Source organism: Esox lucius, chromosome 2 (assembly GCF_011004845.1).
Source record: "Esox lucius isolate fEsoLuc1 chromosome 2, fEsoLuc1.pri, whole genome shotgun sequence".
Classification (NCBI taxonomy): Eukaryota; Metazoa; Chordata; class Actinopteri; order Esociformes; family Esocidae; genus Esox; species Esox lucius.
Window position 1 is genome coordinate 34,217,948 of NC_047570.1, and position 13,510 is coordinate 34,231,457.

The 13,510-nt window shown below is 44.6% G+C and overlaps 1 protein-coding gene across 4 annotated transcripts in view; it reads right to left on the reverse strand.

Moving 5' to 3' along the window:
* Nucleotides 1-1,852: 1,852 nt before the first annotated feature.
* homer2 (homer scaffold protein 2) overlaps nucleotides 1,853-13,510 on the reverse strand; it is a 46,232-nt gene continuing 34,574 nt past the window's right edge. For all 4 annotated transcript variants that reach the window (XM_020056181.3, XM_020056175.3, XM_020056171.2 and 1 more), the window contains exons 7-9: nucleotides 12,592-12,702; nucleotides 8,946-9,026; nucleotides 1,853-4,826 (exon numbers count right to left, since the gene is read on the reverse strand). In XM_020056181.3, coding sequence (XP_019911740.1) covers nucleotides 4,638-4,826; nucleotides 8,946-9,026; nucleotides 12,592-12,702 — 381 coding nt within the window. In that variant the 3' untranslated portion in view covers nucleotides 1,853-4,637. The remainder of the gene's footprint in view (nucleotides 4,827-8,945; nucleotides 9,027-12,591; nucleotides 12,703-13,510) is intronic.

Consider the following 13,510-nt stretch of genomic DNA (forward strand, 5'->3'; position numbering starts at 1 on the left):
TGTAAAGGGGGGGAGAGATGTAAAGGGGGGGAGAGATGTAAAGGGGTTGAGATTTTAGGCTGAGGTCAGGGGTCAATGAGAATGTGATTGGTAATGATGTGATGAGAACAGTCTGATGAAGTCGGTCCATGGTTTTCTTTGTCCACTTGTCACTTTCAGTTACATCGCTGTCCCCATACCGATTCACTTCAGTATGAAGACATTACTGTAAGGGAATAGAGTAGTATCTCTCCATAGAGCCCTGGTCTAAAGTAGTGTACCATGTAGGGAATAGGATGTCATCTCTCCATAGCGCCATGGTCTAAAGTAGTGTACTATGTAGGGAATAGGATGTCATCTCTCCATAGCGCCATGGTCTAAAGTAGTGTACTATGTAGGGAATAGGATGTCATCTCTCCATAGCGCCATGGTCTAAAGTAGTGTACTATGTAGGGAATAGGATGTCATCTCTCCATAGCGCCATGATCTAAAGTAGTGTACTATGTAGGGAATAGGATGTCATCTCTCCATAGAGCCCTGGGTCTAAAGTAGTTCACTAAATAGGCAATAGGTTGCCATTTTGAACACATTTAGTCTTACTCACTACATGTTTGTCAGGACAACACAGGACAACCACAGCTGATCTGAGCAGGTATGTTGGATTGTTTGCAGTATAAAGCAACATGAGGGAAACAAACAACCATGATAATTTGTTATGAAAGGTTCATCGATTCTGAGCTAATTAAATATAACTGAGCGACAGCTAGAGCTTTCTGTGTGTGTGTGTGTGTGTGATCAAGTTGCCTAGGAAACCACTGATTCCATCATTGCAGCAATTTCCACAGAGAGTAGGACGTTGGTAAGGTGCACGTCCCATATTAGTCCTGTGACCTCCTCTCATCACCTGGCACTCCCGTAACCTCGACCAACATGCTGCAGCGTCCCCTGGTTAATGCTCCAAGACCCGTTGAAGGTTTCACTCCAACCATCATCCTCCACCCAGAGGACCCTTACCGTTTTGCCAGTCACATTCTGTTAAAAAGATCCAAGAAAGCTGATCATTCCCTGGGTCAGTGTTTTAAGTAGGCTGCAGCCAGCTACAGGAACCATCTCAAGAGGCCCTTTCAGCTGGAAGGCTTTGTCTAAGCACCGTTATGCAGGATCTTGATCTCTGCACCATCATGCGGGGTCTTGATCTCTGCACTATCATGCGGGGTCTTGATCTCTGCACCATCATGCGGGGTCTTGATCTCTGCACCATCATGCGGGGTCTTGATCTCTGCACCATCAAGCAGGGTCTTGATCTCTGCACCATCATGCGGGGTCTTGATCTCTGCACCATCATGCGGGGTCTTGATCTCTGTGCCCTCTCACAGGGTCTTGGTCTCTGTGCCCTCTCACAGGGTCTTGGTCTCTGTGCCCTCTCACAGGGTCTTGATAAAATCTAGCAATCAGTACTGCTAATTATTGGCATATCCTGTGCTTTGTGTGTCAGTCAGCAGATGTAACTGTTTGTCAGCTGATACCTTAAAAAAAAAATCGGTCTTACACTCTCTTTCAACCCGTGATGGCCCCCACTCCTCAGAGCCCCTTTGCCTCTAGTCAGGCAGTGATTGTTAATTACAATTATTTCTCAACAGATCTGTCTGTTAACACCCCCCCCCCAAAAAAAGGTAAAAGATGACCCAGTGACAGACCCAGCAGCAAAACTGTTTTTCAGATTAAGACTCAAACATGTGCAAATAACATAAGTTCCTATTGGACACATTCTGGTAAGTACTGTACGTACCTCACGGTTTTGTTTCGGTTGGCTTAAGTTTTAATAATGTTTTGTAATCGAATCTGCTAAATGAGAGAAAAGTAGTTGAGCTACTCAAGTGTATTCCTATGTATTTGTAAACAGAAAATAAAACACAATCCATTTCTTGCAATACCACTCCCATAGGCACCATCCTGAATAAGAACATCTGCTAAATGACTCATTTAAAATCATCAACACATAAAGAGAACAGGAAGTATTGTACGGTAGTATGTAAACATGTTGAGAAGAATCCCGAGCAGCACAGAATCCCAACCTCCATTATTCTAGAGAATTCTTATTCATCAACAGCATTCTTGTCACATAGTTTGTAGTTCACCCACCTACAGGAACACCAACAGCCGTGCCTGTCTGCCTTCTGAGAGATGGTACAATTAGTTCAGCTTGTCAACTGATCATCAGTTCCTAAGAGTTACAGTTGGTATTTGTCAGGAGAAATATTTTATTCAACCCACGAACCCAGGAAGAGCAGGGCGCTGACACAACGAACCCCAGGGAACACTTTGGGTTAACGGTTTCCTCCGGGAGAGAAATGTAATCAGAGACTTACAGTAGTAAGTGACTCTACTAGCCACCCATATGATCTTAACCCAAGGCCTTGGTGTTGCGAGGCCCGCGTTTTACCAGCTGAGCTATTGAATCTAACAGACTTCAATTTACTGGTCTGATGCTCGAACCGTTAGGTGTGGTCTTGCCGATGGCCTACGGTCTGTCTTATTACCAAACTAGCCACATGAGAAACAAATACAGATCAGAGACAAGGCTAGTTTTTACACAGACCCACAGCACTACAGTTACACACTGGGCACAATGCTCTTTAGCACTCAGTTATTGAGAGGTACAAGTGGGGGGAAAAAAGAAAGAAAACACAACATATTTGTACTTAAACTATATTTTAACAGGTCTCAATTCTATGTGGTACAATATTGAACTGGAGTCACAAATGTGGAGAAGAGTCATTTGATTGAGGGGAAAGAAGGTGGTCATTTTGTTCTGGTTCAAACGACCCTGTTGGAAGAAGTCTGCCTTGACACAGTAAGTGACCGTTACACAGGGGCTGTTGAACCTGGCTGATACTCTCCCGTCTCATCAAACCATTTCTCAAACAGTGATAGAAACATATACACTATATAGTGTTTGTCACAGACACCCCTACACAAAATGTCCATTTTGATTTCCTCAGTGAAAAGGGAGTACAATATTCAAATCCAGCTCGTCACAACATTTCTGCATTCTAAAAAGGTAGACCTCGTCACATTTTTATAAAACAGAGGAACTGTTATTGTATTTGTCACATCACACCCGCTCCCAAAATAGTATATAAAAGTTCTGAGCCCAGAAAAAAAATGGTAAATTTATCCGTAGAGAAACATCCAGATGTAAAAGGTAACGTTGTTCTTATATACTTCTAGAGAAACAGGCACCAACGAAGAAATCTGCAAATTAAAATAAAATCTCAACATGAAATAAAGAAATCTCATAGGGTAATCATGGAAGGCCCAAACCATACAACCTGCATGTTTAAAAGTATCCATTCACAGTCTCAGCTCACAGCTCACCCAGCTAACTGCAACAACCACCATCCCAAGTCCCCCTACAATACCACCACCGACCACAGGTGTGATTAGGGAAGCACATATCCTACACGAAAAAACAAAGGAGTGTAAAGACGTACTTCGTACTTTTCTCCTACGAAACTGACAGAAATAAGTATCGTACATGCAAAATCCTCATCAAAACATTGCACTTGTCACAAATGGGTTGTCTAGCAGTGTTGGGCTCCTCTGCCTACGTGGAGTGTAACATCCCATCAGTTTCCTCTGTTCACATTGCTAAGGAGGCCTGCTGTCCGTTACGCACATTACAATCCTGCAGAATGACTTTGGATTCAAAGCACCTGGCCAGTGTGTAGTGAAACCCCTCAAACCTTGTTGTTGTCACTGTTGTTGAACCACATATCGGATCGTTTGACCTCCTTCACAGTTTCATCGTTATGGCCTAGGGGCTCATCGCTGACAACATCCAGTGGACACAGGTTGGTTTCGTCAACCCCAAAACAGTTGGCCTTTCCTGTTTAATTACCGTTTCAAACAAGCTTTTCTCCCCTTTTTTTCCCCTTTCTCATCTATTTTGTCAGATAAGTTTTGTTTTTGTCCTGTTGACAACGACACACTCATGGATTCCATACTAATTTAAAATTTTCTCATGGAAATGTTTACTTGTGTTACTATGGTTATGGTCTGGTTTTGGCCGGTTCTCCTGAGGCACTTGATGACACCTGGGTGTCATGTACATACGTGTCATTGTGTATACGCATCATGATTTTGTCATGTATGTGCATATTAACTTATGAGTAACGAACTGTCTCCAAACACACCTGAGATCAACATGAAGCAACAATATTATGGAGTCTCTTAAAAATCTATTTAGCTAATTTCAAAGAGGCCAGTAGGATAAGATGTCATTATTACTTAAGTGTTGCTGTCACACATTTGTTTTTTTATGGGGTTTTTTGTACCTTTTTTCCCTCATACATGTAGCCCTTGTAAACCCTTCCCTATCCCCTATTAGTTCAGATTGTCAGTACGGAACTGTCAGCCTGTGGAAATGACAGACAGAACCTTAGAACCCTGTTCTAGAATTAGAACAAAGATCTGAACCCCCCAGTCCACCCCTCCCACCGCCCCCCCAAACCCCGTGCTCCAGTGTGTTTATAGCTGATTGTTTAAGTGCGCCACTTTGGGGAAGTGGATGGCACAGAGTCCCGCACTGAAGGTGTTCACAAACCCTTCATCTCCAAGTCTTCATCCCCTCCACCTCCCATCTCCTCAGCCTCCCCTCAGTTATCTACTCCTAGTCTGGAGAGGCCCTGTCTGAACTCGTGCAGCTCGTCGATCTTCCCATCCAGGATGTCCATGAACTTCTTCAGCTCTCCTTTCATGTTGCCCTGCTTCGACTGGCTGTCCTCAATGTCAGCCTGGAGACCTCCTATTCTCTCCTCCAGGTCTTTGTTCTTTACATCAGCTGCCTAAAGAGATTGGATATATGATTTAGTCAAATTACTGCCATAATGTTAGAGATAACTACATTTAACACCTTAGATTATACCTAAAGACAGAGAACTAACATATATTAGTTGCTCTTGAGGTCATATTATGTTGGGACAGAGAATATGAAGATGTCTAAATAGACAATATGTAATTAGAATCCTGTTTAAATAGTCCATTACTGCTATTTGCACTTTCTGTGTTAGATGATGTACTACATTTTGTTGTCTTAGTACTGGTACTCTGTGCAATGACAATGAAGTTGAATCTAATCTAATCATGACTTTAGAATCCTGTCCAAATATACAATATGGAGCTAGAATCCTATCTAATGAGACAATATGGATTAGAAAATACATTGAGCATGAGTTAATATGTATAATATAAATGAACAGATCTAAAGACTAGCAAATCAGCTGTTGTCCTAGGAAATATTTTTATCAAAACATGTTGGGTAAGTGACTTGGCAAATGTCACTGTCTGTGGCCAATGTCTAAACCTGATATGGACACACTAGATCACTGACATCAACGCATAGTTTATCATCTTCATCAGAATCTCAAGCTGGACGAGACCCCATTTGAGGAGCCGAATGGCTCTGTAATGCTAAAACAATCATGCATTTTAGCAGAAGATTATCAAAATACGTACATGTGAGAATTTTAAGGCATGTGTACAAGTATCATAAGGCCTTGGGACGAAGAGCCCATGAGGACGAGGCCAGCAGGGAGGCCAGAGAGGGAGAGGAAGGATGGGGACAGTGGACTAAAATAAGAGGTCTAAACTGGTGCCCATTGGCATTTGCCAGCTGCTTGTTGAAACCTGATCAACGTGTGGGAGACCTGCTTTAAATAGAGGAAACACCGGACCATGGGCTACTTCTACTGTACACAGAGCTAGGGTAAATAGATTGGACATAACCCCTTTAGGTTACTGCTAATGTCGGGCATAGAGCTGTAGTAAGTACAATAGACAGCCCCTTCAGGCCATGGAGCTTAAGTTTGACACAGGGAATCCACTATGGTGGAAATGCTAATGAGTTATGGATGGTGATAATGGTTGTTGCTATATGTATCCGACAGGGAAAATAACATCATTCTCCAGGCCTCAGTACTGTTCTGAGGAGTTACGCAATTACACCCACACGGGAGTGCTGTTTTGAATAGGCATGTCAGGCCTATTCACTCTATGCCAAGAAGCTGGCTGAGGGCTTCTCCGGCCCATTGTTTCAAAGGGGACAGGGGGTATCTGAGCTATGACATTGTTGGTTTAAATCCCCTCCCTACTGCCTCCAGCTAAGTGATGGGGCTGGGATGTTGGAGACGTGTCATTGTTGGTTTAATTCCCCTCCACTGGGTCTACGTGTCACCTCCCTGCAGAGCTGACAGAGTGGCTGAGGGAAAATTCCTACCAATATATAACCACTCCCACAATTCCTACCAGTATATAACCACTCCCACAATTCCTACCAGTATATAACCACTCCCACAACCTCACCGCTCCTTACAGCCTACCCTCTTCTATAGAAAAATAAAATTACCTTCAAATATATTATGCTGTATTTATGTAAAATAACAATGGCCTTAAAATTGATGTGTGACTATGTTGAGTGCTTATGTACAATACATCCATTTATTATTTCTGTGACATATCTGGTGTGCATACTTCATTACCTTGTAAGCAGTCAGTCATGTCTGTGTGTTGCACTTTCTGCCACAATGGGCACTTCTTGAAAAACACGTTCAATTCAACACACCACTAAAAACGACGTAGCTGTTTATGTGGCAACTAATCGTGTTTCCCTTTAAATTTTAAACTGGAACACCAGGTGGGTATAACTAATGAGTAGATGGCCTTTCACACTGGGCAGACAGACAGATCTGATGATTAGCGGGTCTATGACACTGGGCAGACAGACAGATCTGATTAGCGGGTCCATGACACTGGGCAGACAGACAGATCTGATGATTAGCGGGTCCATGACACAGGGCAGACAGACAGATCTGATGATTAGCGGGTCTATGACACTGGGCAGACAGACAGATCTAATGATTAGCGGGTCTATGACACAGGGCAGACAGACAGATCTGGACAGACAGAGTCTGATGATTAGCGGGTCTATGACACAGGGCAGACAGACAGATCTGGACAGACAGTCTGATGATTAGCGGGTCTATGACATAGGGCAGACAGACAGATCTAATGATTAGCAGGTCTATGACACAGGGCAGACAGACAGATCTGGACAGACAGTCTGATGATTAGCAGGTCTATGACACAGGGCAGACAGACAGATCTGGACAGACAGACAGATTGGTCTGATATGTGGTAAATCTTTCTCAGGTCAGACAGTCTGATGTATAGCTGGGGTTTAAAAACAGACATCCCGGTACGGGTTATAGAGCCAGGGGGATTCTGCTCTGTGCTTCCCTGGGGTTTCAGTAAGGGCTAGAAAATAACTTTAGGGGGTGGGCATAACACAGCTGCTTAAAATGACTGTTGCTGGGGAGAACGAAATGAAGAAGGAAGATGCGTTTTGTGTATCAAGTCAATCTCAGGGTTGCATGTTAAAAAGCAAACATGCACACATTCCATCTCTGTGAAGAGTCTATATTTATTGCTTTGTATCCGTGTGTTCTTCCTTTCCAATTTTTCATTGGTCGAATGTGTGACTGGCATTGCCTTGATGTGATCACACCCCTGCAGGTTTGGAAGTTGTCCGCTGATGCAAACCTTGCCAACCGTCCTGCCTCCGATCACGCTGCTCGCCCAGCCAGAAAGGATTTGCTGACATACACTAACTGGAGGAGAACGCATTCCTTGGCCAACAACCACAATTAAGCCCGGACGCACCGGACCGACCACAAGGAGTCACTAGAGCACGACGGGGATAAGGCCACCCCCGCCCCTGGCACGGTCAGTGTGCCGTGATCGCGGTGCAAATGCCGGGTTGCAAAAAGCCATGACCTTCAGCTGTACTGAAGACAGGACTTTGACTGGAGATGCATCTATTTGACTCTAGAGCCACTCCAATGTTGTTAAGGTAAGGGTTATTATTTAGGGCTTGGGTGAAAATGTGGGCTAGGAGTAAAAGGTTATGGTTTAGCTCAGAGTTTATGATTTTAGATTTTTAATTGGAATACAAAAGCTCTCACAAATATAATAAAACAAGCGTGTGTAAGTGTGTGTGTGTTTGTGTGTGTGTGTTCATGTCTGTTGTGTCTGTATAAAATCCAATCCATTTATATTCAACATGTGCAACAAATACAACAGTTATAAACATTCCCATTGAAATGATTAAATTATTACTTACAAGCCCATTGCCAACTGCCATAACAGAGTATAATGACATCTAAACAAGATAAGAGGGCTATACACACACATGAGCACAGAGTCAAACTGCACTGTATAATTGGTATGAAGTAGTTGGATGTAACTGTGTACTAGTGGAAGGAATAAAGTGACCATACAGCTGGATAAATAATAAATAGTGTGTGAGCACATGTGATTGGTGTGGAGTGTGTATGACTGTGTGCATATGACTGTGTACGAATGACTGTGTGCGCGTGTGTGTGTATAGAGTTGTCGTAATAGAGTAGAGCAAAATCAAAAACAGGCACCCCTTTGGGTCCCGAGGACCAGGATTGGGAAACACTGGAGTAGAGACAACAGAAAGTATCTGTAACTATCATCTTAACGGAACAATGTGGCTCTGCCTCTCCAGTCAAAAGGGCGCTCAGAATCTGGGCTCATGTGTGAGGTCATTGTGACAAGAAGACCGGCCCTTCTCTATGAATCTGCCCGTGTCTGATTCCTGTCCCAGTAAACCCTGAGAGGGGGGCGTTGTGGTCTCTAGCATGCTGCAGTGAGAACTGCACTGTGGTGTGTTCAACAGTGAGGCTACACTGGTGCAAGAGATGAAGGTTCAGGGTTTATGTGTAAGGGTTCAGGGTGTAGAGGTTAGGGTTCAGGGTGTAGAGGTTAGGGTTCAGGGTTTATGTGTAAGGGTTCAGGGTGTAGAGGTTAGGGTTCAGGGTGTAGAGGTTAGGGTTCAGGGTTTATGTGTAAGGGTTCAGGGTGTAGAGGTTCAGGTTCAGTACCTGTAGTTTCTCAGTGATACTCTCACACTCTGCCATCAGCTGAGGGATGATCTCTGCCTGCTTCCTCAGGTTTTCCAGTTCCTAGAAGGAAACACATCGTATTCAGACAGTTCACACACACACACAGTTCACACTCGAAAGAGAGTAGCTACTGTTTGGGCCAGTAGTTATTAGAAATCCTGATAACATTCTAAGCCCTTAAACCCTCAACCCCTCCACACCCCGACACTAAACCCCTCCACCCCCCTGACCTCAGACCCTCAACCCCTCCACCCCCTGACCTCAGACCCTCAACCCCTCCACCCCCTGACCTCAGACCCTCAACTCCTCCACCCCCCTGACCTCAGACCCTCAACCCCTCCACCCCCTGACCTCAGACCCTCAACTCCTCCACCCCCCTGACCTCAGACCCTTAACCCCTCCACCCCGCTGACCTCCTGACCTCAACGCCTCCACCCCCTGACCTCAGACCCTTAACCCCTCCACCCCGCTGACCTCCTGACCTCAATGCCTCCACCCCCCGGACCTCAGACCCTCAACCCCTCCTGCGACCATATGAAGCAGGAGCCCATGCAAAGAAATGTGTCGCTTTGTTTCCACAATTCCCTTTGCATACTTTTCATACAAAAAGATTGCATACAATTCATGGCAGTGTTTCAAATCGGCTGTGTGTGAATGGGATATCTGTCTGTCCTTTGGCATCTTTGATTTCATCTGAGTCTTCATAATAGATTAAGTGAACCCGAGTAAACAAACAGCACAAAATCATCAAATATTTTCATTATTTAATTTAACAAATGGAACAAAAATCTAATTCCTACGTAAGAAAATATAAACATGGCAAAACAATGAGTATGAAACCAGTCTAAAGATTAGTATATGGTCCCGTACCAAAAGCATACGTTATTTTGTGTTATTTGTTCAATCAAGTTTACAATCTATTACAAGGATGGAGATGAAGATCTTGTCACATTGTAATTTTATGCAGAATTACAGAAAAAAAAAATAAAAGTCTTCATAAATCCCCTGCCCACTATGAGCAGTTTGCTGTGGTGAGTCATGCTTCACTCTGGCTGAAACTGGAGGTGAGACACGGAGGGCTGGAGAGCCAGCCAGCATCCACATCTCATACCCTCTCACACTGTTACTGCGCCTCAACATGACTGCTTCTCTTCTATGCAGGCTCAATTGGTACATAGCTCTCTTTTCTCTCCCCCTCCATACTGATAAAGATGTGAAACATGGATGCTTTCGGGGCAAACTGTGAAGATAACAGATTTTGCCTCTTAAGAGTAATCAAAAATTGTGTTTCCTTTGATGAGCCTTCATCATCACAGACACTCCTGTTTGTTATATCAAAATCTCCATTCAGTGCAGGGAATGGACGGAGTGTGAGAGACAAAGAGAAAAACAGAGACAGAAAGACAGAGAGCTTGTCCAGGACACTGTTCTTGTACGGAGGATGTAGCAAATAAAGCTACTTACAGCGCGTGTGTATGTGTGTATGTGAGAAAATGTACAGTAGTGCTTGTCCGCATGTCAGACAAATGTTCTCTCTCTGTTATGAATTGTCTCTTCTGTACCTCTCAGTTCTGCCGAGGATCAAATAAAACAGACATGATTGACAGAAGAGGCAAAGCCAGCTATGCTGGAGATGAATCCAAGGTGCAGAAAAATCAATGTTCAGAAATCATACAGTTTTCTTTTTAGCTTTGAAGTCCACGTCACCTTGATTTACTGCTGAGAGGAATAGGTTCCTACAAATAAAGACCTCATGTACAAATAAAAGGTTGTGATGCCTCCTCTGTCAGTGGAGAAAGATGGGGGGGGGGTGGTGGTGAAGACAAAGACAGTCCAGATATAAGAGCTGCAGTACATACTACTCAATGTTAGTGAAAGTGTCTGCAGACAGGAGCAGCATTGAGCCGCTAACAAGCGCAGTTCCTGACCTCACACGACCACGGCACCTCAAAGCCTCATTAGGACTGCCGGGCGCCCCTCGAACACAGGCCAGAGAGTCGCGGTTGCCTGGCAGCAGGGCAGGTGACACGGGGGAATATGCATCGGGCAACGCCTCGTGTTCCTGACACCGTTCAGGATGAGTCCAGGGGGAAAGGGCAATTACGTTTACATTATGGTGGCCTCAAATCAAATGGAAGGAGTGGGCGTAGAGGTCACTTTTCTATGCATTAAAAGAAGGTAAGTGCCATTTAAAAACACCGGAGAGCAAAAACAGCAAAACGTTTTTTACTGCAATAACCGCCATAAAGTGAAGGCAGAGCACAGCAAGCGGTGGTTAAAGAGTAGAGCTGAACAGACAGGAGGGACAGTCAGAGGGTTGTGCCAACACTCCAAGGAATTTGGTGAGAGTTGAACATCACTGTAAAAAGCCCGGTGGACCTCCACAACCCTCCCTCGCCTCCTTCGGCGTCACTAAGAGACGTGATCATCTCCTCAAGCACATCGACAAACAACGGAGGACTGGGGCAAGCAAAGATTATCTGGAAGTTCCTGGTTGTAAGTTCTTCACAATTCGACCAATGTCCTCCAAATACTTTTTCAATTCACCAGCAAAATGCCGTATTTACAGATTTTTCCAGTTGGGTCGACTAAAGGTGAAACTAAAACAGCGTGACCAGGAAGCAGTTAACTGCCTTGCAAAGGGACATAACATTGTTTCCTTGTCAACTTAGGGATTCAGACTAGAGTCATTTCTCTAACATACATGCTCCAACCACTAGACTCCCCTGTTAGGCTGCTGAATTGTTGCTGCAATAAATCTTCCACATGGGAAAACACTGTACACATTGCTCCTTAAAGCGAAAGTTACAGAAGATAGACTTTAAGTTCCTTATTCCTGAGCATTTGTCTGTAAAATATATGTAATAAGGCCTACGTCTGAACCATTTCCACTGCCTCACTGAACCTCTGAGCTTCCTACTAGCACTGCTGTGGCAGTGTCTTCTCCCTTGGGACTCCCGAAAGGAAAAAAAAGACAGGAAAAACAACAGGAGAGAGAGCTAGAGAAGGGATGAGAAGAATGCTGGGACAGTTCCTACTAACTGTATGCCTGGATACGGGTGTCTGTTAAATGACTGAAATGTGAGGAGGAGAGTTAGCTGGAGAGGGAGATCCTTCCACACAGAAACATTCTGACATCTGAGGTCTCACAACAATGCCCACCCATTGACTGCCACCAAACTAATCACCTCTTCAGAGAAATAGAGACGAGGGGGAGGGGGGCAGATGGGGAGAGAGAGGAGGAGAGAGGGAGAGAGACACTGATGTCACTGGATCTAAACACTGATGTCACTGGATCATAGAGGGATAATGAGGTTACCTCTTCATATATCCCAGCATGCAACAGTCTGGTCATATTTGTGTGAGAGAATGCGTTTGAGAGTGTGTCAGTGTCTACATGCATGCCCACAGAGACACTCGTCCGTCCATGTGCCTGTGTGGGTTTGTCTGTATGTGTGCATCTGTGTGGGTGTGTTTGTAAGAGTGTCTGTGAGTCTGTATGTGTGCATAAGAGTGTGTGTGTGTGTGTGTGTGTGTGTGTGTGTATGTATAGGTGTGTTTGTGTGTGTGTGTGTGTGTGTGTGTGTGTGTGTGTGTGTGTGAGTGAGAGTCTGTGCTCCCCCACCTGTTCCTTGTCCTGCAGTTCTGTCTCCAGTTCCTGAACTCGTGCAGATAGCTGGGCATTTCTCTCCTTCTCCGCGCTGGCCTCTGCACACTGAGCCTCTAACTCCGATATCTACAGATAAGGGGTGAGGAGGGGTGGGGGGTTGGGGGTGAGAAGGGGTGTGGAGGGGTATAGGGACGGGTGAGGAATGAGACACTTGTCAGGCGCTCAAATCACCACCACCGTGTGTTACTACTGGGATGCTATTAGCCAGATGATCATAGGAACCTTCCTTCTGTCTGATGTAGCTCTTGGTATTAAGGCCTAACAGTTGGATTTTGGTCTCGACAGAGCCGAGGATATTTTTTCCCTCATCTCAAATGCCTCTTACTCAGGCTTGTCCAGCCGCTCCAACATAAAGGCCTGATTGATTTATTGCTGCACAGATGCTTCTCTCTGTGACAGTGAAACTCTGAAGCTCTGTTAGCAGCCATGGGGTTCTTGGTCACATCCCTGATCAAAAGTTCCCTGGCCTTCAAGGCCTGGTGTCTGTTCTGTGTGGGAACTGTGTTGTGTGGGAACCCGTACCGACAGGTGTGTGCCTTTCTCACTCATGTCCAATCAATTGAATTGGTCACAAGTGGACCTCCAGTCAAGTTTCAGAGTCGTTTGATGGATGGTCAAAGAACACATCTGATGCATCGGAGCTAGGGGTGTCACGATATAATGGTATTGACGATAACTGTGATATTAAAAAAAAATGAAATATTGCTAATACACACGATAATTAATAATACACACGATAACAGCCCCACTAGAACCCCTGGGAGAGATCCGCAATGACACGCCATTTTAGTAGCTAATTCACATGGGAAAAAGGACGTTGTAATCTTCCAAAAACTCCTCTCGGTTTTTCCATTGCTTATTCATGGCCAAACAA